General features: G+C 47.6%; 1 protein-coding gene across 3 annotated transcripts in view; it reads right to left on the reverse strand.

The window, feature by feature from the left end:
- Positions 1–23,338: 23,338 nt before the first annotated feature.
- Positions 23,339–24,631, reverse strand: part of TJP3 (tight junction protein 3) — a 135,770-nt gene continuing 134,477 nt past the window's right edge. For all 3 annotated transcript variants that reach the window (XM_069216213.1, XM_069216214.1, XM_069216212.1), the window contains exon 21: positions 23,339–24,274. In XM_069216213.1, the coding sequence (XP_069072314.1) occupies positions 24,157–24,274 (118 nt within the window). In that variant the 3' untranslated portion in view covers positions 23,339–24,156. The remainder of the gene's footprint in view (positions 24,275–24,631) is intronic.

Consider the following 24,631-nt stretch of genomic DNA (forward strand, 5'->3'; position numbering starts at 1 on the left):
GTTTTTTAGCCATGTGGCAGATGGCTGAAAGCAAAGATAAAAAGCTTTATGACCCATCCAGCATTGACTGTTATCATTTTTTTTCACCGGCAGCTGTGCTGCACTGAAGCCAGCGCTGCTGTATAACCTTTCTGTAACTTCTCTGTAGATCTATAGTCTGGGGGCAACAAGCGCACTCCTGACCTTTGCATGTGGCCCCTGCTCAAAACGAGCAAGCATTTATTTACAAGTTAATCGACGTGGAAGAAAGTAACTAGGGTGTCCTGTACAGTTAACTTTTGGGCACCCTTCATTTTAAAGACTTTCTGCAACAAACTTGTAAAATATGAGAAGGTCCTTTCAAAAATTCCAAAAATGTATTTTATTCACATGCTTAACTGCTTCATGTTAGTAGTAGTAAGTCAGGCAAAATCAGTGCAATATTTTCTTTTTTTTTTAGGAATAGTTTTAAAAAATGAATTTTGAAAAGTTCATGCTTCTGTCCACCCTGCCTAAGTCAATAGTGAATAGGCAAGTCAGTTATGTGCACCCTCTAGATGGCCAGGGTTGCTATTTATCATGGACAACATTTTAGTAAAATCAAATGTTGGAGAAGTTTTGGTACAGCACACATCCTGAAGGTATGAATTTCAAGATCATTGTATATGTAATAATAAAGAACAATAATTGGCAAAGCCAATAGGTTTCGCCTACGTGAAATCTATTGTCTTTGTCAATATCTTTTGTACATATTGCAGATGACTATAATGAGGAAGTGAAGTAACTGAAAGAGCTGCCGACTGGGGGAACTGGGTTTGAATCTCTGCGTTGGCTCAACATCCTGTGATCCTGGCCAAATCATGTAATCTCCCCAGAGCCAATAAAAAGGGTATGTGTGCAATATAACTGGTGCTCTTATACAGCTCTGAAATACTTTATAGAACTTTTAAGTTCTTTTTAGGGTCGAGCGCACAAGCGCTCCGTCCCTGTTGTAATCTCTCTTTGGGCTTTTAACCACAACCATGTCACACCTGTGCCTTTCATTGGTTCATGGGCTTGCCTTTTAAAATCCGCTTGATTTCATTAGTGCAAGGCATGCATATGTCATGCCTTTTCTGGTGTTTAGCCCTCCTCGAGTGCACCGGCCAACTACTGAAAACATACGAGGCTCCATGTTTTCAGCCTACTTTCTGCACTACTTTATCCTTTTATTTTCCACGCAGCGCAATCGCGCTTGGTTTTACATTCGGATATTGTTTTTTTGGTTTTCAATTTCAGCGCAATCTCGCTTGTTTTTTTCTTTCAATTAGTGTGGCAAGAAAAGTCCGGTTAGGAGTTTACAATGCTAATAGTGCTAACTCGAGCAAATGCAAGACCTGTTGCATTACAAATGCTTGTTTATAAAAGCTGCTGTTCTTTGGAAAAAGGTGAACCATACACTTAAGGAGTGTGTCGGAAAGTGCCTCTTTTTGACATGCTAACCCCCCCCCCCCCCCCCCCCCCCACCCACACACTTTTTGCTTGTTATCTGATGTGATGTCGACTGAAAGTGCACTGGGTCCCTGTCAGCTAGGTCCCCAGTGCCAGTGTTTTTTACCTAACCTCTGCAATTGGTTCCCCAATTGGCAAATCCTTTAGCTCTGTAAATGGTACCCCTGCTACCTAGAGCCTGAGCTGCTAAAGAGGGTCCCTAAGGGCTGCAACACAAATTGTGCCACCCTAAGGAACCCCTCGCCAAGCACATGACAGGCTATGTATCTTGATGCAGACAAAACTGAAAACATGACATGGCACACAGCCATGTCATCTAACACTGCATGCAGCATATGTAAGTCACCCCTACAACAGGCCTTACAGCCCTAAGATAGGGTGCATTATATTACATGTGATGGCACATCAGCAAGAGCAGATTTGCCCTGGCTATGTGTTGGTCAATTCTCAGACATTTTAAATGCATGTGCTGGACACTGGCCTCTACTAACTCCCCAGCTACATGATGGCTTCACTGAACATAGGGATGTTTAGTATCAAACATCTCGTATTGATAAGCCTGCCCACACTGATTCAAGTGATGGATTTTTCAATTCTTTTCAATACATGCACCCAGAGGGAACCTTGGCGGTGCCCTCTGAAAATCTATCAGCCTGTGGTGTGCTTTCTGACTGATTTCTGCCACCCAAGACACGGTTCTGGCCCCCTAGGGTGAGAGCCTTCTGCTCTCAGGAGGGTCCAGAACAAAAGCCTGTCCGGAAAGAGGGTGTAACACTCCCGCCCACAGTATGACCTGCTGATTAGCCTTCCTAAGGGGGCAAGCATGAAACAGCTGTCAACTTTGAAATTCAAATCTGGCTCCCCTCACAGGAGAAGTGTAAAGAAATGGCTCCCTGTTGCAGTTACCCCTCACTTTTTGCCTGATACTGATGCTGACTTGACTGAGAAGTGTGCTGGGACCCTGCTAACCAGGCCCCAGCACCAGTGTTCTTTCACCTAAAATGTACCGTTGTCTACACAATTGGCACAACCCTGGCACCCAGGTAAGTCCCTTGTAACTGGTACCCCTGGTACCAAGGGCCCTGATGCCAGGGAAGGTCTCTAAGGTCTGCAGCATGTCTTATGCCACCCTAGGGACCCCTCACTCAGCACAGACACACTGCTTGCCAGCTTGTGTGTGCTGGTGGGGAGAAAATGACTAAGTCGACATGGCACTCCCCTCAGGGTGCCATGCCAACCTCACACTGCCTGTGGCATAGGTAAGTCACCCCTCTAGCAGGCCTTACAGCCCTAAGGCAGGGTGCACTATACCACAGGTGAGGGCATAGGTGCATGAGCATCATGCCCCTACAGTGTCTAAGCAAAACCTTAGACATTGTAAGTGCAGGGTAGCCATAAGAGAATATGGTCTGGGAGTCTGTCAAAATCGAACTCCACAGCTCCATAATGGCTACACTGAATACTGGGAAGTTTGGTATCAAACTTCTCAGGATAATAAACCCACACTGATGCCAGTGTTGGATTTACTAAAAAATGCACACAGAGGGCATCTTAGAGATACCCCCTGTATTTTACCCAATTGTTCAGTGCAGGACTGACTGGTCTCTGCCAGCCTGCTTCTGAGAGACGAGTTTCTGACCCCATGCGGTGAGAGCCTTTGTGCTCTCTGAGGACAGAAACAAAGCCTGCTCTGGGTGGAGGTGCTTCACATCTCCCCCCACCAGGAACTGTAACACCTAGCAGTGAGCTTCAAAGGCTCAAGCTTCGTGTTACAATGCCCCAGGGCACTCCAGCTAGTGGAGATGCCCGCCTCCTGGACCCAGCCCCCACTTTTGGCGGCAAGTCCAGGAGAGATAATGAGAAAAACAAGGAGGAGTCACTGGCCAGTCAGGACAGCCCCTAAGGTGTCCTGAGCTGAGGTGACTCTGACTTTTAGAAATCCTCCATCTTGTAGAAGGAGGATTCCCCCAATAGGGATAGGAATGTGACCCCCTCCCCTTGGGAGGAGGCACAAAGAGGGTGTACCCACCCTCAGGGCTAGTAGCCATTGGCTACTAACCCCCCAGACCTAAACACGCCCTTAAATTTAGTATTTAAGGGTTCCCCTGAACCTAAGAATTTAGATTCCTGAAACTACAAGAAGAAGAGGACTGCTGAGCTGAAAGACCCCTGCAGAAGAAGAAAAGAAGACACCAACTGCTTTGGCCCCAGACCTACCGGCCTGTCTCCTGCCTTCTAAAGAAACCTGCTCCAGCGACGCTTTCCCCAGGACTAGCGACCTCTGAATCCTCAGAGGACTGCCCTGCTTCAAGAAAGACAAGAAACTCCTGAGGACAGCGGCCCTGCTCCAAAAAGACTGCAACTTTGTTACAGAGGAGCAGATTTAAAGACCCCTGCAAATCCCCGCAAGAAGCGTGAGACTTGCAACACTGCACCCGGCGACCCCGACTCGACTGGTGGAGAGCCAACACCTCAGGGAGGACCCTCCGGCGACTCAGAGAATGTGAGTAACCAAAGTTGTCCCCCCTGAGCCCCCACAGCGACGCCTGCAGAGGGAATCCCCAGGCTCCCCCTGACCGCGACTGCCTGACTTTAAATTCCCGACGGCTGGAAAAGACCCTGCACCCGCAGCCCCCAGCACCTGAAGGATCGGAACTTCAGTGCAGGAGTGACCCCCAGGAGGCCCTCTCCCTTGCCCAGGTGGTGGCTACCCCGAGGAGCCCCCTCCTTGCCTGCATCGCTGAAGAGACCCCTTGGTCTCCCATTGATTTACATTGGAAACCCGACGCGTGTTTGCACACTGCACCCGGCCGCCCCAGTGCCGCTGAGGGTGTACTTTTTGTGTGAGCTTGTGTCCCCCCCGTGCCCTACAAAACCCCCCTGGTCTGCCCTCCGAAGGCGCGGGTACTTACCTGCTGGCAGACTGGAACCGGGGCACCCCCTTCTCTCTATTGAAGCCTATGCGTTTTGGGCACCACTTTGAACTCTGCACCTGACCGGCCCTGAGCTGCTAGTGTGGTGACTTTGGGGTTGCTCTGAACCCCCAACGGTGGGCTACCTTGGACCCCAATCTTAACCCCGTAGGTGGTTTACTTACCTGCAAAACCTAACAATACTTTACCTCCCCCAGGAACTGTGAAAATTGCACTAAGTATCCACTTTTAAAACAGCTAAATGTGTTTTATGTAAAAAGTATATATGCTACTGTAATTCTGCAAAGTTCCTAAAGTACTTACCTGCAATACCTTTGAAATGAGATATTACATGTAGAATTTGAACCTGTGGTTCTTAAAATAAACTAAGAAAATATATTTTTCTATAACAAAACCTATTGGCCTGGATTTGTCTCTGAGTGTGTGTTCCTCATTTATTGCCTGTGTGTATGTACAACAAATGCTTAACACTACTCCTTTGATAAGCCTACTGCTCGACCACACTACCACAAAATAGAGCATTAGTATTATCTCTTTTTGCCACTATCTTACCTCTAAGGGGAACCCTTGGACTCTGTGCATACTATTCCTTACTTTGAAATAGTGCATACAGAGCCAACTTCCTACATTGGTGGATCAGCGGTGGGGTACAAGACTTTGCATTTGCTAGACTACTCAGCCAATACCTGATCACACGACAAATTCCAAAAATTGTCATTAGAAATTGATTTTTGCAATTTGAACTATTTTTCGAAATTCTTAAAAGTCCTGCTAGGGCCTTGTGTTAGTCCATGTTAGCATTTCTTTTAGTGTTTAAAAGTTTTGTGAAAGTTTGAATTAGAACCTAGAACTAGTTTTAGATTCTTAAAAAGTATTCCAACTTTTAGAAACATAATGTCTAGTACAGATGTGAATGTGGTGGAACTCGACACCACCCCTTACCTCCATCTTAAGATGAGGGAGCTAAGGTCACTCTGTAAATTAAAGAAAATAACAATGGGCCCCAGACCTTCCAAACTACAGCTCCAGGAGCTTTTGGCAGAGTTTGAAAGAGCCAACCCCTCTGAGGATGGCAACACAGAGGATGAAGATAGTGACTTGGAGGAAAATTCCCACCTACCAGTCCTATTTAGGGAGAACAGGGCCTCTCAAGCCCTTTCTCCAAACATAATAGTCAGAGATGCTGTTCCCCTCACAGGAGGGACCCACGTCTCTGAAATCACTGAGGATAACTCCAGTGAAGAGGACATCCAGTTAGCCAGGATGGCCAAAAGATTGGCTTTGGAAAGACAGATCCTAGCCATAGAAAGGGAAAGACAAGAGATGGGCCTAGGATCCATCAATGGTGCCAGCAACATAACTAGGGTCAGTGATTCTCCTGACATGTTGAAAATCCCTAAAGGGATTGTAACTAAATATGAAGATGGTGATGACATCACCAAATGGTTCACAGCTTTTGAGAGGGCTTGTGTAACCAGAAAAGTGAACAAATCTCACTGGGGTGCTCTCCTTTGGGAAATGTTCACTGGAAAGTGTAGGGATAGACTCCTCACACTCTCTGGAAAAGATGCAGAATCTTATGACCTCATGAAGGGTACCCTGATTGAGGGCTTTGGATTCTCCACTGAGGAGTATAGGATTAGATTCAGGGGGGCTCAAAAATCCTCGAACCAGACCTGGGTTGATTTTGTAGACTACTCAGTGAAAACACTGGATGGTTGGGTAACTGGAAATGAAGTGCATGACTATGTTGGGCTTTATAATTTGTTTATGAAGGAACACATTTTAAGTAACTGCTTCAATGAAAAGTTGCATCAGTATCTGGTAGACCTAGGTCCAATTTCTCCCCAAGAATTGGGAAAGAAGGCAGACCACTGGGTCAAGACTAGGGTAACCAAAACATCCACTGGGGGTGACCAAAAGAAAGGTATTACAAAGCCTCCCCAGGAGAAAGTGGGTGACACTAGAAATAAAGAAAAAGAGTCCTCTGTAGGCCCCCAAAAACCAGACCAGGTGGGTGGGGCCCAAGACACAACCCAAAACAAAGGTGGGTACCAGGGTAAGAACTGGGATGCCACTAAGGCATGGTGCCATAACTGTAGACAGACAGGGCACCACACCAAAGACACTTCTTGTCCCAAAAACAAACCCCCTAGCAAAATCCCAGGGGTGACCAGTGTAGCCATTGGGGGTGACTCCTCAGATGAGGAGGTCTTCATAGCCTTCAACTGGAAAAAGGGCCCCACAGGTGAGTTGGAGATTCCAGAGGGAAGTAGACACTTCCACCACCTACTGGTGAATGGAATCCCAGCCACTGCCCTGAGAGACACTTGTGCCAGTCACACTATTGTGCATGACAGGCTGGTGTTCTCAAACCAGTACATCCCAGGTGAGACTGCCAGAGTAAGAGTTAACCAAGACAGGGTCACTGATAGGCCTGTGGCTTTTGTGCCCATAGAAGTGGGTGGGAATTTTAGCTGGAGAAGGGTGGTAGTCAGTACAGACCTCTGCCTTGATTGTCTCCTTGGAAATGACTACCCAGAGGTTAGTCAGAGCCCAAGAGAGGAACTGGTCCAGTGCCAGTCCTCTCCCAAGGATTCTGGAGGTGCTACCCCTGCAGTAACTGCAAGTAGGCCCCAGAAGAAAAAGAAAAGAAAACAGAGTAGGAAAGGTGGACAACCTTTAGCCAAGGTTCCAGCAAGCCAGGGAGATTCTGCTCCAGTAGGGGAGAACTCCAAAAGTGGCTCTGATAAAGTCCAACCTGACCCACAAGAAGTCCTGGCTAGTCAGGCAACTGTTAAACCTGAGTGGGTGGCTCCTCAGCTAACAGAAGAAAGAGTGGAAGAAGGGTGTTTACTACAAGATGTGGTAACCCCCCACTCTAATACAGCAGACAGGCACCCTGAACCCAAAGAAGCCTGTAACTTAGCCCCTTTCCTTGTAGGTGAAGAGCTAAAGGTGTGGTTCTGGGCACTGACAGCTGTCAGTGGCCTCTGCTGGGTGTTAGCCTTTATGGCTGCACTATCCTTGGCATGGTGGTCTGACCCCATGCCAAATAGCAAGTTAGGCCCCCTGACCCTGTTGGTCATGGTGGGGTTACTCCAGCTCTGGGTAACCTCTTTGGGTAAGCTAGGGGTGACCCTGGCTAACATAAGATTAGCAGAGGTGGATACCTCTAACCCCAAAATAGAGAGAATGGGTAGAGACATTAAAATCACAGACAAGAGGCAATTCAGACTAGGTCCTATCACTGTGGAAGTGGGTCAGTTCCCCAGAGGGAATGACCTGGACAGGAGGATGTAAGGCAGAGTAGGCCCTGCAACAAACCAGCCTATTTCCTCTACTCTTCCTCGCCTGACAGACTAGGAAGACTCTCCCAGCTTTGGCTGAGTCTCCTGGCCTGTGGGCTGGGGGGGGCTTGTGTAAAGAAATGGCTCCCGGTTGCAGTTACCCCTCACTTTTTGACTGATACTGATGCTGACTTGACTGAGAAGTGTGCTGGGACCCTGCTAACCAGGCCCCAGGTCCAGTGTTCTTTCACCTAAAATGTACCGTTGTCTACACAATTGGCACAACCCTGGCACCCAGGTAAGTCCCTTGTAACTGGTACCAAGGGCCCTGATGCCAGGGAAGGTCTCTAAGGGCTGCAGCATGTCTTATGCCACCCTAGGGACCCCTCACTCAGCACAGACACACTGCTTGCCAGCTTGTGTGTGCTGGTGGGCAGAAAATGACTACGTCGACATGGCACTCCCCTCAGGGTGCCATGCCAACCTCACACTGCCTGTGGCATAGGTAAGTCACCCCTCTAGCAGGCCTTACAGCCCTAAGGCAGGGTGCACTATACCACAGGTGAGGGCATAGGTGCATGAGCACCATGCCCCTACAGTGTCTAAGCAAAACCTTAGACATTGTAAGTGCAGGGTAGCCATAAGAGAATATGGTCTGGGAGTCTGTCAAAAACAAACTCCACAGCTCCATAATGGCTACACTGAATACTGGGAAGTTTGGTATCAAACTTCTCAGGATAATAAACCCACACTAATGCCAGTGTTGGATTTACTAAAAAATGCACACAGAGGGCATCTTAGAGATACCCCCTGTATTTTACCCAATTGTTCAGTGCAGGACTGACTGGTCTCTGCCAGCCTGCTTCTGAGAGATGAGTTTCTGACCCCATGCGGTGAGAGCCTTTGTGCTCTCTGAGGACAGAAACAAAGCCTGCTCTGGGTGGAGGTGCTTCACACCTCCCCCCTGCAGGAACTGTAACACCTAGCAGTGAGCTTCAAAGGCTCAAGCTTCGTGTTACAATGCCCCAGGGCACTCCAGCTAGTGGAGATGCCCGCCTCCTGGACCCAGCCCCCACTTTTGGCGGCAAGTCCAGGAGAGATAATGAGAAAAACAAGGAGGAGTCACTGGCCAGTCAGGACAGCCCCTAAGGTGTCCTGAGCTGAGGTGACTCTGACTTTTAGAAATCCTCCATCTTGTAGAAGGAGGATTCCCCCAATAGGGATAGGAATGTGACCCCCCTCCCTTTGGGAGGAGGCACAAAGAGGGTGTACCCGCCCTCAGGGCTAGTAGCCATTGGCTACTAACCCCCAGACCTAAACACGCCCTTAAATTTAGTATTTAAGGGCTCCCTTGAACCTAAGAATTTAGATTCCTGAAACTACAAGAAGAAGAGGACTGTGGAGCTGAAAGACCCCTGCAGAAGAAGAAAAGAAGACACCAACTGCTTTGGCCCCAGACCTACCGGCCTGTCTCCTGCCTTCTAAAGAAACCTGCTCCAGCGACGCTTTCCCCAGGACCAGCGACCTCTGAATCCTCAGAGGACTGCCCTGCTTCAAGAAAGACTAGAAACTCCCGAGGACAGCGGCCGTGCTCCAAAAAGACTGCAACTTTGTTACAGAGGAGCAGTTTGAAAGACCCCTGCAAATCCCCGCAAGAAGCGTGAGACTTGCAACACTGCACCCGGCGACCCCGACTCGACTGGTGGAGAGCCAACACCTCAGGGAGGACCCTCCGGCGACTCCGAGACTGAGTAACCAAAGTTGTCCCTCTTGAGCCCCCACAGCGACGCCTGCAGAGGGAATCCCCAGGCTCCCCCTGACCGCGGCTGCCTGACTCTAAAGTCCCGACGGCTGGAAAAGACCCTGCACCCGCAGCCCCCAGCACCTGAAGGATCAGAACTTCAGTGCAGGAGTGACCCCCAGGAGGCCCTCTCCCTTGCCCAGGTGGTGGCTACCCCGAGGAGCCCCTCCCTTGCCTGCCTGCATCGCTGAAGAGACCCCTTGGTCTCCCATTGATTTACATCGGAAACCCGACGCGTGTTTGCACACTGCACCCGGCCGCCCCAGTGCCGCTGAGGGTGTACTTTTTGTGTGAGCTTGTGTCCCCCCCAGTGCCCTACAAAACCCCCCTGGTCTGCCCTCCGAAGGCGCGGGTACTTACCTGCTGGCAGACTGGAACCAGGGCACCCCCTTCTCTCCATTGAAGCCTATGCGTTTTGGGCACCACTTTGAACTCTGCACCTGACCCGCCCTGAGCTGCTGGTGTGGTGACTTTGGGGTTGCTCTGAACCCCCAACGGTGGGCTACCTTGGACCCCAATCTTAACCCCGTAGGTGGTTTACTTACCTGCAAAACCTAACAATACTTTACCTCCCCCAGGAACTGTGAAAATTGCACTGTGTCCACTTTTAAAACAGCTAAATGTGTTTTATGTAAAAAAAAAAGTATATATGCTACTGTAATTCTGCAAAGTTCCTAAAGTACTTACCTGCAATACCTTTCAAATGAGATATTACATGTAGAATTTGAATCTGTGGTTCTTAAAATAAACTAAGAAAATATATTTTTCTATAACAAAACCTATTGGCCTGGATTTGTCTCTGAGTGTGTGTTCCTCATTTATTGCCTGTGTGTATGTACAACAAATGCTTAACACTACTCCTTTGATAAGCCTACTGCTCGACCACACTACCACAAAATAGAGCATTAGTATTATCTCTTTTTGCCACTATCTTACCTCTAAGGGGAACCCTTGGACTCTGTGCATACTATTCCTTACTTTGAAATAGTGCATACAGAGCCAACTTCCTACAAGAAGCCACCCCCTCCCTGCTCCCCCTGTCCAGAGCCCACTTGGACAGGCAGGAAAATTAGCTGGTCAGGGAGGCATGCCCTTTAGAGACTAGTACCACCCCTAAGGTGGGCTACTGCGAGGTGGACACGAAACTTCAGAGGTAGCCATCTTTATGATGGCATACCCAGCAATTCTAAGACAGGGTTAGGCCCACTTCCCACAGGAAGTGGTCATATAGGGGGTGTAGTGACCCTAAGGGTGAGTAGCCCATTGGCTACTACCCTATACACCCCTGAATTCAGTAGTTAGTGGAGCCCCTGGCACAAGAGAAGCAGATCCTGATGACCTAAGAAAATCAAGGACACAGAAGAGCCGCAACAGCAGAAGAGGAGCAGATGATCTGGTACCAACCCTGCCTGTCTGTGTGCATCCCTTGATGAAACCTGTGCCAAAGTCAGCTTGTCGTGCAACTGTGACTCCAGAAACCTGGGAGGACCAGCGGATCTGTTCTTCAGCAAACTCCAAAGAAGTGACTGAAGCATTTGGAACCACCAAAACCAGATACCACTGCACCTGCCGTCTCCGACCAGAGTTGAAGTCAACCACCAGTTCCAACAAGGTTATCCAGCCCTTTACAGTCAGAGTCCATCATGGTTTCACCCCTCCAGGACTCCTTGATGATGGCAGTAGCCTCTGCACCCAGTCCCCATCTACCGCTCCAGTAAAGAAAAGACACCTCTGTACCGGTCGTCCCTGAGCCATGGAGAAGAAGACCAAAGGTGCCTACATGTGCCCAAGCATCGCAAGGCCTGAGCCCCCACTGTTGGTTTAGCCAGACTGGCCTCCTGGTGCTGCCTTAGACCTCGCCCACTACTCACCTAAACTCAAGAAGATTGGTCTTCTAAGGCACTGTACTCTACCTTGCAGAACTTGTTTTTACTCACATAGGATAACATTGCAGAGCTCAGAAATTGCACTGTGTCCACTTTTTAAAGTGAAAAGAACTCCTATTTTTCTCTGATGCCTAAACGCATATAAAGCTACTTGCTATTTTAAATGTATGTGAATCTCCTTTACTGACTATTGTGTGTATTTGCGGATGTCTTGCACTCTGTGTTAAGCCTAAGGCTGCTCGACCACACCACCCCTGAATAGAGCACTTTGGGATTGCATAGTGAACCCCTGGACCCTTTACTTGGTATTTACATAACACACAAAGGGCCACCCTCCTACAGAGTGCCAGGGTCCTAGGTCAAAAGAGGACGCCTGAGAGACGAAGCGTGAGGAAGCGCTGCATCAGAGGAGGCAACGCTCACAGTGCGCTGCAGTAGCACTGGGACGGCACGCAGCCCTTAGGGAGCAGAGAGATATTGGCCATAGCTGGTTTGGGGTTTGTGGGTAATAGAGCAATAATCAGTGTTCATTGGCTTTCCTAGATCTTTTGGCCCCTGTTCCACTGCGCCTGCAGGGACAAATGAGGAAAACGTTTATATCCAGTGATAAATGCGTTATGAGAAGGGCACAGCTGCAGACGTTATAATTATTGTGTAGCTAAACAAACACAAAAGCTTTCATAGAAAGTGCCTTTGAACTTATCCAACTCTCCAAAATGAGTTGCCACAAATATCATAAATAAAGCACATGCTTTACACATTAAAGTGAAAACCAAGCATTGCGTAGTTGTGGTACAATGTGTCTGGCTCTTACCTGTGAAAAGATCTTATCCTGTGCTTGGTGTAAATTGCTTAAGATCATGGTTAGAAATGGGTTTTCTGGTTGGCTAGGGTATGCACCTAAGCCAGGTACAACCCACCCACTCTAGTCAGGGCAAGGGAGTTACACGTCCAAGATAACCCCTGCTCACCCCCTTGGTAGCTTAGCATGTGCACTCAGGCCTATCCCAGAGGCAATGTGTAAAGCGTTTGCACAACACACTTGACGCACTATCCCCACACCAAAGGAAACACAACACCAAGTTATATGAAAATATACTGTATTGTACACAACACAATTATTAGCCCAAACACGACATGCCAGTAACATCCTGCTACCTTAGCAGTTGTCATAACGTTACACATAAGTTACTCTGCAGAACCAGCAGCAGTCACACAACACACAGGTTACTTATTATTCTGCAACATAAGCAGTAGTCAGGGATCACATTACTACACAAATGTACTTGTCATTAAAGTATCATAAATGCCTGTACCAAGAGCATTAAACACATGGCAAGTCAAGAAAACATATTAGCATGTCATGCCAATGAAAGGTCAGCAAAACATATATGTAGCACATCATAAAACAAACAGGTTAACATATAAATCCATAAAGTCCATATTAGGAACATAAGAAATAGGGATGCCTTTTAAAAGTACCCTGTTGTCCTGATGAAAAGGCACTCCTGGTGCCATGAGTAACAAAATGGGGCCCTTGGCACTCCGTGTGCTCGTTCTGGGGGCCACTCTGAAGACTGGGGTAGGAGGGGGGAGACATGCACCCCCTCCTGGGGCCCGTGATCTCTGGGGGCCCCCTGGGCCTCAACTGGTCCTTGAACGAGGGGGGGGGGCCCAAATGCCAAACAAGGGCCACAGTGGGGGCCGCAAAAGGGGGACCTGCGGTGCGGGGGGCCTCAGTCAAGGGTTCTGTCCCGCCCGCTGTCTCCATGAACAAGATCAGGGCTTCATTGGGGCAGGGGGAGCATCTGATAAGGCTTCCTTTCCCCCCTGCCAGTCCACAACACAAGGGCTCCGGTGGGGCGGGGAGCCTCGGATGAAGCTTCCTTCCTACCCATCTCCTTCTCCTCCGCAGCTCGGAGCCTGCCCGGCCGCAGTAGACGGCATGTACCAGAGTAGGTGCCTGCCTGTGCCCCGGGGGCATGATAGGAGTATGCTCGCTCCTTTCCTTTCTTTTAGTGGGGCACCGGGGACAGCGTGACTTCAGCGCGCTTTTAAAACGAAGCCAGGCCGTGGCGGTGAATTCCCCACGGCAGCAATGCACTTTTCAGAGCGCAAGAGGCATTCCTCCAGCCCGGGTCACAGCAGTGATTCTTGGCAACAGAAAGCGCTCTCAGAGCGCGCTGCAAATCATCAGATGAGCGCTCCTCCAGGTGCTAGATCCTTGATGGGAAAGTGCTACTCCAGGCACTACACGGGGGAGAAAACGCTTGAAACCAACCGTTGCAGGGATCAGGGGCTAGGGCACCCTGCCCCTGGGGGCAACAGCAAAAAGGGGGCGCAGAACAGCAGGGCGCAGCAGCAGGCCAGCACAAGATGGATGCAAACAGTTGGCAGTTCTTCCTAGTGACCCAGCAGGTCACAGCAGCAGCAGCAGCTGTCCATGGCGGTTCCTGGTGAGTTCCTCCAGAATTCTGTGTCCAGTTCAAAGTGTCAGAAAATTGTGGGGGAAAACTTCCCTGTTACAAAGAAAGGAGAGAGGTGGCTCCAACCAGTTACAACTGGTTCTGGGAGTGCCCCTCTCTCCTCAAGCACAGGCTCCAGACATCAGTTGGGGGTAAACAACCCTATTGTGTGAGGCCAGGGCACAGCCTTTACAAATGCAGGTGTGCCCCGCCTCTCCCTTCTCTCAGGGCAGGATTATTTCAGTATGTACATGCACCTCTGTGAGACCTCCACCCTCCCTCTGTATAGGCTGTCTGAAAAGTATGCACAAAGCCCAGCTGTCACACTGCCCCAGACGTGGATTAGTCAAGCTGCAAAACACCAGAGTCATAAGCACAGAGAAATGCTCACTTTTTGGAAGTAGCATTTCTGTAATAGTAATAAAAAAAAAACACTTACACCAGTAAGCAGCTTTTATCACTACCATTACAACCATACCAAACATGGCTACGCTACCCCTCATAAATCAGACAATACCCCTGAGACATAAGGCAGGGCATTTCCAATGCAATCCTATGAGAAGGCAGCACTCACAGCAGTGAGAAACCAAATACACACTGCTGCTAGTTTGTCACTACCAGGACAGGCCAAGCACCCAGGCACATGTCCTGCCTTCTACATACATTGCACCCTGCCCATAGGGCTAGCTAGGGCCTACCTTAGGGGTGACTTACATGTAGTAAAAGGGGAGTTCTTGGCCTGGCAAGTCAATTTAGATGCCCGGTCCCTGCGGCAGAAGACTGCGCTAGCAGGCCTGAGACAGGTTTGAAAGGCTACTTCAATGGGTGGCGCAAGCAGCGCTGCAGGCCCACTAGTATAGTTTACAGGCCCTGGGTATAGAGATACCACTGTACAAGGGACTTGTATGTAAATTACATATTCCAAATAGGCATAAGCCAATCATACCAACTTTAGAAGGGAAAGCACCTGCACTTTAGCACTGGTCAGCAGTGATAAAGTGCTCAGAGTCCTAGAGACAACAACAAGAGGTCAGAAAAAAATAGGAGGAAGGAGGCAAAGTCAGGGGATGAACCTGCCACAAGGGCCGGGTCCAACAATCACCATATGTTAGGCTGAAGCCAAGCCTGAAATGCAGTTTTGTACTTTATTCCTAAAAAGGCAGTTTCACACATTTAATGGACTCACCAAAGAGGATTTTTTCCACAAAAAAAGTGTTAAATATGACAAAGTCTGCAAAAATGTATTCCATTGACATGCGGAACTGTTTCATCTCAGTAGTATTAGTACATCAGAATAAATCAGTGCATTTTTTGTGAGTAATTGTTTTCACACATGATTTTAGAAACGTTCCCACCCACCCTGACAATGCCAATAGTCAACGTCATGCCCCAGGAATGAAAGCCAGATGTGTTGTGCAGTTGAAGAATGAGAACTTTTGAGTTGGCTATATCATAAATATATATATTTTTTAAAAGGCACAAGCAGGCTCCTTTCCTCTTTTCTGTAAACACTGATTTTGAAGTCAGCTGAAAGCAAAATAAACACCAGGCTCCCTTGAAGACACTGTTTGCCATTTGACCTCGGTTTTTTAAGTGCCAGCAAATGTGACGAGATAACAAGATTTACAGGCCTGTTTATTCCAGAAGAGGAGTTGGTGGAAGAATACTGTAAACACAGCTTTGGCATGGGGAGGTACGAACTTGAGCTGGGGTCAGTAAAGCAAATAAAGCCAGCAAATGGAAACCCAAAAAATGTGAGTTACAAACCACAAAGCCAATGGCCAGCAACACGCACAATTAATTCCCAAGTCAACTATCAAACTCTACAAGATGTCTTTCGAATACCACACAGCTGCGCTTTCTGGTAAGCTGTGACCTAAAAAATAAAAAATTTAGATCCTGGAGGGACTGTACTCTTAACAAAAATGTTAGATCTAATGCAAGGAGTCACAACCCAAGTTAGCTAACTGTATGATTTATCACCTTCTGACATCAATTGATGTAATGTCCGGTCTTCATCAGACTTGAATTGTAGGTTTTTAACTACTGCCACATTAGATGTATTAGGAACAGCAGAACATTTTGGGAGTGCAGTAGGGTTTCCCTGTCTCTCTACCGTTCCTTCAGTCTTGCATCTTGTCAGACCTGTTGGACTCTGTCATCCAAGTATATCTATCATAAAACTCATGGCAACCATTCTCTATCTTATCCACGTGAACTGCCCTGCAAGATCCCAGCAGTTGCATGTGGACAGTGAACACTCGTAGAGACGGTGTTTGAGCCGCGCACATTTTACTTTAGTTCTTGTTTGCCAAGCATTTCCACCGATAACCCTGGTATTCTCGTTCCACCACCCGAAACTTCTCTCAACTCCTTAAGATTATTTTGCAGGCAATAGACAGTCCGAGTTTCTGCAGACCCCTTTCTAGATCCCAACGGATCCCAGTTAATCTAGATCCCATTTAAGTACCCAATTGCCCAGTATAACAAAAAAATAAGTGTGACTTGAAGCTGTAGTCTTTACCTACTCTTCTGAACCTAGCAGAAGAAATAGCTCAGAATTTCCTTCAAATGGGGAAAAGATTAGCAGTGAATGTTTCTTAATTCACTCATAACCAACTAGAATTTACACCAAGGACTGGCAAAGCTAATCACACAGACATTGGCTTTGACAACGTTTTAAAATGTTTTTATGTGCCTTTATTACAAAAACATTTTTAAATATGCATCCACTTGCACAGGTGGCCATCTTTTAGTGTTTGTGTAAAAGCTTTACAGACTCAGTGAAAGATGGCCGCCCTTGCTTGCGCAGGCATGCGTGGCCATTCTGCAATACATTGAAAGCCCATTCAAAGGTAACTGCCCAAGCTTGCAAGAGCTGTCCTTTTGGAATGGGTTAGAAGCCCATTTCAAAAACATGGCGTCTGTAAGCAGTGGGAGTGGCTGTGTCTGAGCCGCTAGTACCCACCTAAATAAGTAATTTTGAAAACAGAGTAAGCCCTCTAGTCCCCCACACTGAAAGGGACTACGTTTTCTGTGGGGTGACACTTGTTGAAAATTCTGCTGTTCCAGAAAAAGAAACGAATCTCTAAAGTATCAGATTCATTGCTCATGTGGTATGCTGTAGTGGGCGGAGCAAAACATGATTGACAGTTGAATTAACCAATGGATGAGAACAGGGCTGGCTGAATCCCCTCTTAGTAAGTATTTTATATAGGAATTTTGTATCAAAATCAAAAGGTCTTGTCTAAATGAAGACCTAAAAAGACATTACTGTAATGTTCTGCACCAACAGGACCAAAAATGTTCATCTAAAAGATAAAAAAGGAAGTAATTTGCCACGAAATGAAAGGGAGGGGCGGGGAGATATACATTATCATTTTCCATTGGTGTACTTAACCAGACGGTGGAAGCTTGGGGTGGATCTGAGAATGCAAAATATCTCTGAGAGCAAACATTCAACACAGTCTCTTAACCATGAGCCTGTTCCTTCTGAAAGGTCACCTAAAAGGTGTCTACTTTCACATTCCTATATATCCAAATCACAAAGATTTCTACATCTAGAGTTTAATCTTTGGGTTATATATGCAATCTGCCTGCTGATTTGTTTTAAGTAGCTACTAGCCTTCAGCCGCCAGGATACTTTACGCATGAACTTGTACCTGGTAATAAGGTGATGTAGTCACTTCAATGACAGAAGTTCACACATTATTAAGGCATGCCTGTAAGCTCAAAGATATCTTCTCTAAATTTGAGACAGGATAAAACTTGCACCATGTTGGACGTACAAGAGTTTGTTAGAAAGATCACATTACGACCCCCTGTCAAAAACTGGCCACAGTCAAACCAAGGAGAAAAACCTCATATAAACAATCTGTAATTACTCTTTTTTTAAAGCTATTTCTATTGATTTTTAGTACCAAAATAATAAAAGTGATAGAAAATCAAGCATTATCCAACAGTGATATTCAACACTCGCATTTTCCATACACTTAAGCATTATTACAGCATGAGCACGTTAGCATTTCAGCAACGTTCATAATTAATATTACTTTAAAAAGTACATAAATCCACACCTTTGCCTATATGAAGATAGGGAAGGCACATAAATCGTATATCGAACAGTAGGGTGTAAACACATCAGCATGTTGTGGCAAAGGGGCCTGAGAGGTAGGTGAGGTAGCCTGTGAATCACGTGGCTTCTTTCAGAGGTCCTCTCGCAGGGTTTGCCATATATCTTTAGGTCTCGATGTGGGGGGGTTGCAGAGTGGCATAGATTTTGCTCATGGTGTCACAGTAAATCAAACTGTTTATTCAAGTCTTTACTGTAGGTCGTCTGCCACTTCCCCAGCAGAGAGCCAATTCTAGTTTGGCCAGAAATAGTACAATTGCCATATATCTACGTATCTCCACGGGCATGTCAGACGCATATCCCAGCAGGGCCCTCAGGGAAGTGGGGTTTAAGTCCATGTCTGTCATTAGTGAGAGGTGTGTGTATATGTTGCCCCAATATTGTTGGGCAATGCCAAGTCATGTGTGCAAAGTCCGCATCTGGTCCACCACATTTGGCATTGCTGGAGTGACATTCACCCGGTATAGAAACTTAAAGTGGAGCATTTTATGGCAGTGCCTCGGGGATATTAGTTTTGTTTGAGTAAAACAGTATTCCCAGAACTGATCAGGGATTGGGCAGCCCAAGTCCGCCTCCCAATGAGCCTGTGTTTGTCCATCGTAAGTGTGCCTTTGGGCCATGCAACTTTTATACAATCTGGCAATGGGGCGCCCAGCATCAGCTGTGGCTATCAAAGTCGTCAATGGGATGAAATCAGCGGGGGCCAGAGGATAAGAGAGAAAACAGGTCCTAACATCAAACGATAAATAGGTCCATTGCTGTTTGTATCGAATCTGTTGTCCCCAGTGTGCATCAGGGAATGCAATTGGGGGAAAAAGTCAACAACTGTCGTGATATTAAATATTAGGAAGGTGCATTGTACCACCCGTTCCCAGGTAGGTGGAATCCAAGGGTTGTGGAGGAGTGGAAGTGCAGGAGAACGTAATGGGCCCATCCCCAGTAATTGGATGAGCTTCTGCCAAGCCCAGCATGTAGTGAAAAGTAGTTGTATGGCATTAGGGTCTCGCTTGATGCCCTGTGGAAGGAAAGAGGATAAAAGGAATGGGATCGGCATGATCCCTCTGGAAAGATTGTGGGCCACCCTGGCATCCGCATTGAACCAGTGCGCAGCAAATTGGGCCTGTGCAGCAACATAGTAGATTTGGAAATCAGGCAGTCCAAACCCCCTCGTCATACGGCAGGACCAGTCGCCCATCTAATGCGGGCCGCCACCCGGCCCAGACCAAGCGGCTCAGCAAGCGCAGAGCTGCACAAAGACGACGTTGGTTAGTGGTATGGGAATGTTTTGAAAAAGATAGAGAAACTGAGGGAGTACTATCATTTTGATAAGGGTCACCCGCCTGGTCAGAAACAGTGGTAGCCTTATCCACCTCTCAACCTGTGCCGTTAACTTCTGCATGGCCAGCCCATAGTTCAGACGGGTCTCCTGCTCCCTGTCCCTGTGTATAATGATACCCAAATACCTGGCTGTGTCCTCACACCACCCGACTAGACCGTTGTTTGATTCCACTGTGGCGGAGGGGTGAGCGGAAATAGCTCGGACTTCATCCAGCCAAAATGCAGCCCCGTAAACTCTCCAAAGCCCCCAAAGGCCTCCCAGAGAGTGGCCTGGTGGGCCACCGATCCTGTATTTAACCTAAAATATTCTAGGATTGCTTCCTAGAGCCCTGTATGAAACACTGTGTCAAGCAGAGCGGCGCTGGGGTACGTCCATCGCTTTTCCAAGTTACATTGAAGCAGGACACAAAGGTGTATCTGAACTGGTGCATGATCTAAAAGTGTACAGGGCATATAAGCGATTGTGTGCAACCAAGGAAGGGTATGGTCAGACAACATCCAGTAGTCAATACCGGACCACATTGCATGTGGGGAGAGTGGAAAGAGAACGCAGGGGTAGTCGTGTGTAAGTGCCACCACGCATCCCGGATGCAAAGCTATCTCCAATGCTCCAAAGCACTCCAATAGCCTGCGGCTTGCTAGTGTGGTGCATGCCTGTAGACTCAAACGATGGGTCTTGTATCATACTGAAGTCCCCTCCAATCAGCATGACGGCAACATCAAACCTGTCCATAATGGAGAAGATAGTGGGGAAAAATCCAGGCAGTCTATTGGGCACACAGACACTCACCAGGAGTTCTTCATACTTGAAGAGATGTCCATGGAGTATGACGTATCTACCTTCTTTGTATATGAAAATAGTGGGAAACGTTTTGTGTATGAGCGTGCATACCCCTCTGGAATAGGAATTGTAGCTGGAGAAGCATTTGTGTTGCCCCACAGGACTTGGCGAATGCCGGTGAGTCCCTCGGAAAAAGATGCGTCTCCTGAATAAAGGCAATTTATTCAACCCCCTTACGTTTCAAGTGAGGCACAAAAGGTTGGTAAGTGTGTCTTGAGCTTTATCAGTCATGTCCCAAAAATATGATACCAGGTGTGATAGTCAAGTGTGCAAATCCCTAACATGTGTTGTTGCTCGGCTAGTTGCGGACGTGCGAGACCATTTATTATAAACATACAACAGAACAACAATCATCCCAACAAACACCCCCACCCACATGGAGCCTAATCAGCTCAGTGAATCCCTGTGGAAAACTCAAAGCGTGCATCTTAGAACACTTAAACTGTGGTTTAAACCAGAGGGTGGGGCGATGCCCCGGCTATCTGTGCCCAGAGGGAGGGGTGAGATGCAACAGTGTGTTCATTGATAATGGGGATATGTAGGCACAGCAATATAGTCAAGTAGCAGGCTAGTGCGATACAGCATGGCGCCAGTGTCCCATTGTGTACTGACCAGTCCCTGCCTCCATCTATGTGGCTGATCCACCACCAAAGAGGTCCTCCTCGGATGAGTCTTGCGAGGCATCCACAGCACGATCTAAAGCATGGGCAGGAGAGGAGGCGGGGATCAGTAGTAGGTGAGTTGCAAAAGGGTAGCGCCTCTGGCGCATTGTCAAAGATAAAGGCTTTCCCTCCAAGGTCTACGCGTAGTCTTACAGGGTATAACATGCCATATCGAATCCCTCTTTTACGAAGTAGTGTTTTGACATCTTGAAATTTGCAGTGGGCTTCCTGTACCATTAACGTGAAATCAGGATAAATTGAAACAGATGTTCCCTGATATTTCAGTGGGCCATGTTCACGCGCCAGTCTAAGCGCTGTATCTCTATCCCAGAAGTTAAGCAGCCGGCTGAGGGGCCGAGGCAGGGCAATCGGCGTGGGCTGAGGGCCCAAGGATCGGTATGCCCTCTCGACCACAAATGTATCTGTGAAACTCTGGAGGTTGAACAGGTCTATCAGAAGCCACTCCACAAATGGGTGTCCCATGTTGGTGGATTCCACTATGCCAGTTATGCGGATGTTATTGCGGCGCTATCTGGCTTCCAAATCCTCGTACTTGAGTGCCATTGTTTTAAGGAGGCGCTCCATTTTATCCACCCATTTAGCGAGTGATGTATTGCCATCTTCCAGTCCAGAAATACGTTCTTCTGCTCTATCCAGGCAGGTGGCGTGACAGCGAATTTTCTCTCCCATACTGTCAGATCTGCTGGCCATTGTGTAAAACATGGCATCAATTGAGCGGAAGGCCATGCGCAGCTCTGTCATTATTGCAGTTGTCCCATTCATGGATTCGGCCGCAGTCCAATCTGGGTTGCGGGCAGTTGCTCAGGTGTCACCCCAGGCTCCTTGATCCGCTCCACCCTTCTGAAGAGTATTTCCCATTGGCATGTGTCACCCTTTCCCATGGCGACTGATCAGCAAGGATTGCACCGCAATGGCTCAGGCCTCTAACAGGGCACGATATGGGCTTGGCACCGCAAAGGGGGGGGGGGGGGGGGGGGGGGGGGGGGGGGGAGGGGGGGGGAACTGGTTACAGGCCACCCCCCCACCTCTGTGCACTGCCAGGGCGACAGACTGTGGCTCAAGTGTTTCGTCCCACCAGCGGCACCGCCCCCCCCGCGATTCTGGGGCAATACCTGCCTCATATTTCTACACCACTCCCTCTGGGGCCCCGGCACCCCCCCTTGGCCCCAGCCGTCAACATCGCGGGCCACCACCTGCAATGGCGGTGCCCTGGGATCGCCCAGGGTGCATGGCTCGTCGCGTGGGCCGGACCCCTGCCTCAGGATTTCCCCCAGCCACAAAGTGCTCCCCTGTCTCGGGTGGAAGTGGGAGGCCGGGGCGGCCAACAAGCAGCCCCTGTCAGTGGCAGGCCCCACTAGGCCGCAAGCACGCCGCATCGGGCCGAATCTTTGCCCCCACCTGTCATCCGGGCCCGCTGGGGAATCAGTTGAGGGCCGATGGTCCTCCCTCGCCGGCGCATCAGTGTTTGAAGCCTTCAAGGCACATAGGATCGACCAATATCTACTTTGTTGGGAACCCTCAGCCCGAGCTTGACTGACGTGCAGAGATCTTGGTTGCCGGCGTGGCCACACCCCGCACAAGAAGAACCTACTCTGAAGTGGTGCAAGGACAGGTAGCAATAGTACTCATAACCCACGAGATACACATTAGGAACATTAGATGTACTGTTCTGTTGAGAGAGGCCCAAGCTCAAATGATGTAGCCAATCAGACAAAGTCCATCTGCTGGCGGATCGTGTCTCAGTTAAAAACAAAGTAGGGCGTTTTGGACACACACCCTGGAGATTTCCAAAGTTGACATGGGTGAGTACAATTTTTTTTTTCGTCTATACTTCAGTTCCCTGTAAAATGTGCTTTTCATCACGATAGTGACAAATCACTCTGCAGAGCTTTCCCGTCATCAGCACTAGCACAATTATTCGGAGCAAATAAGGCAGGAAGATTATTTACGTTATATGGCAAAAAATGCAAACTATGTAGTACATTCACTTGAAGTGCTCTTTTGACGTTTCAAACTACAAATGAAAATCTTTGGAAATCTAAAAATTATGTGACAAATGCAAAAAAAAAATCATGCATTAAAGTCTAACCACACCGTCACCTAAATCCACTGTCCCTCACCACTGTCTATTGTTTTGTCAACAATATAGTCCTAAAATTTAAACAAAACCTAAAAACTTTATTTCCAAATAGGTCGGTGGTTAGATGCAATTTGAAGAAAACAACTTTTTCAAGCTAAATTTGTCAAAAGGCTGATAAGTCCCTTTCTCAAAGAAAAAACAAAAAACAGAATGCTGTTGGGCCACACCAGCAACCACCGGCTCAAATAAAGCACTGAGCACGAGTAAAGATAAAGAGGGAGGAATCAAGGGAACAGTCTTCCCAGAATGTTTTCAGAGTAATCAAATTTCCCGTGAAATTTGGACCACATGGCAGAATCGGGACTTGACTCAAGATCCTTTTCAAGATTAAACGCTAAGCAAAAAAATATAAAAACTAATTTTAAATTTTTATCACAAACATGAAAATAGTTTATTATCATTTATTACAAATAAACAGTCGAACAGGTATTGATGTTGTATATACACAAAATTAAAAACTTTGTTCTCCAGTTTGAAGACACTGCAGCTCAGCTGGTGGTTTAAGATATGGTGCTTATTTAGTTCAAAATCAGATATACCCTTTTAAGGCACTGATCGAATTCCATGTGTTTACACCAGTTCAAAGGTCCTGTGTTCCAACCTGCGGAAATATTTCCGCTGATGTTGTGTAACACCAAGGTGCTGCTCCTGAACTGACCTTCCACCAAAGATGCTTCACCATTAGATTTTTGGTTCACTTTTAACAAAAACAGGCATATTAAAAAAAAAACCTAGATTAAAAAAAAAAAAAAAAAAAAAAAAAAAAAGGACCTGGAAGGGGTTAAATCCTTTTAGACTCATTGGCGCGTGCAAAATATTTCTTTAAAGAAGACTCCTTGTACCGCTTAGTTTTTCTCCTTAGGATAATCGGTTGTGCGAAGAGTCCTACAATACATCTGGATTCTCCTTGCTCTGGTACGAAGAGCTAGTCATGGTTGTACGTCTGAGGGGCAGTAGTGGTACTGTTTACTTCTGTCCTGTCCCTTCGTGACTCAACGAGCGGCCGGTTCAGGCCAGCGAGGCGCAGGCTGGCCCACCACCAAACCCCAAGGCACTGCGGAGGGATGGAGGCCTCAGCATGGCTTCTTGCCCTAGTACTCATCAGTCTGGTTCTGTGTGAAGGAAGGCACATCTACCAGGCACAACGGTGAATGCCATCACCCTGGAGTGGCCTGGTTTAGAGGTCAGTAGCAGGCCCTCCCCAGCTATACTCTTCATCCTCCTCCTCTTCCTCTCCTGAGCTGTAGCTCCTGGCTCGGTTGAACTTTTTCTTCAAGGCATCATGTTCATATTCTCTGGTGGGGGCAGATAAGAGCGTGTTAGTCGATAAATTACTAGGAACCCCGATTTAGTCTAACACTACTTAGCAATGGTTTTTCAATTCCTTGCGTTATAGATCACATGATTTGTCAAGGTCGGCTACCTCCTGGCAGGTGGATGTAATTAAAGCATGCAAATCTAGCACAGGTCACATCTGAGAAAAACACTCAATTTGACAATCCATTTCACCTAACCTATTTCCTCACAATGCATGCGATATTTGGCACTCTCCATTTTTTCAGTCCATCTTGGAAAATGCATTTTGATTCAACATCACACGGAACATGATAGCTTTCCTTAAAGGTCCACATACATGCTTCTGTTTCTACCCT

This window comes from Pleurodeles waltl, chromosome 12 (genome assembly GCF_031143425.1).
Source record: "Pleurodeles waltl isolate 20211129_DDA chromosome 12, aPleWal1.hap1.20221129, whole genome shotgun sequence".
Lineage (NCBI taxonomy): Eukaryota > Metazoa > Chordata > Amphibia > Caudata > Salamandridae > Pleurodeles > Pleurodeles waltl.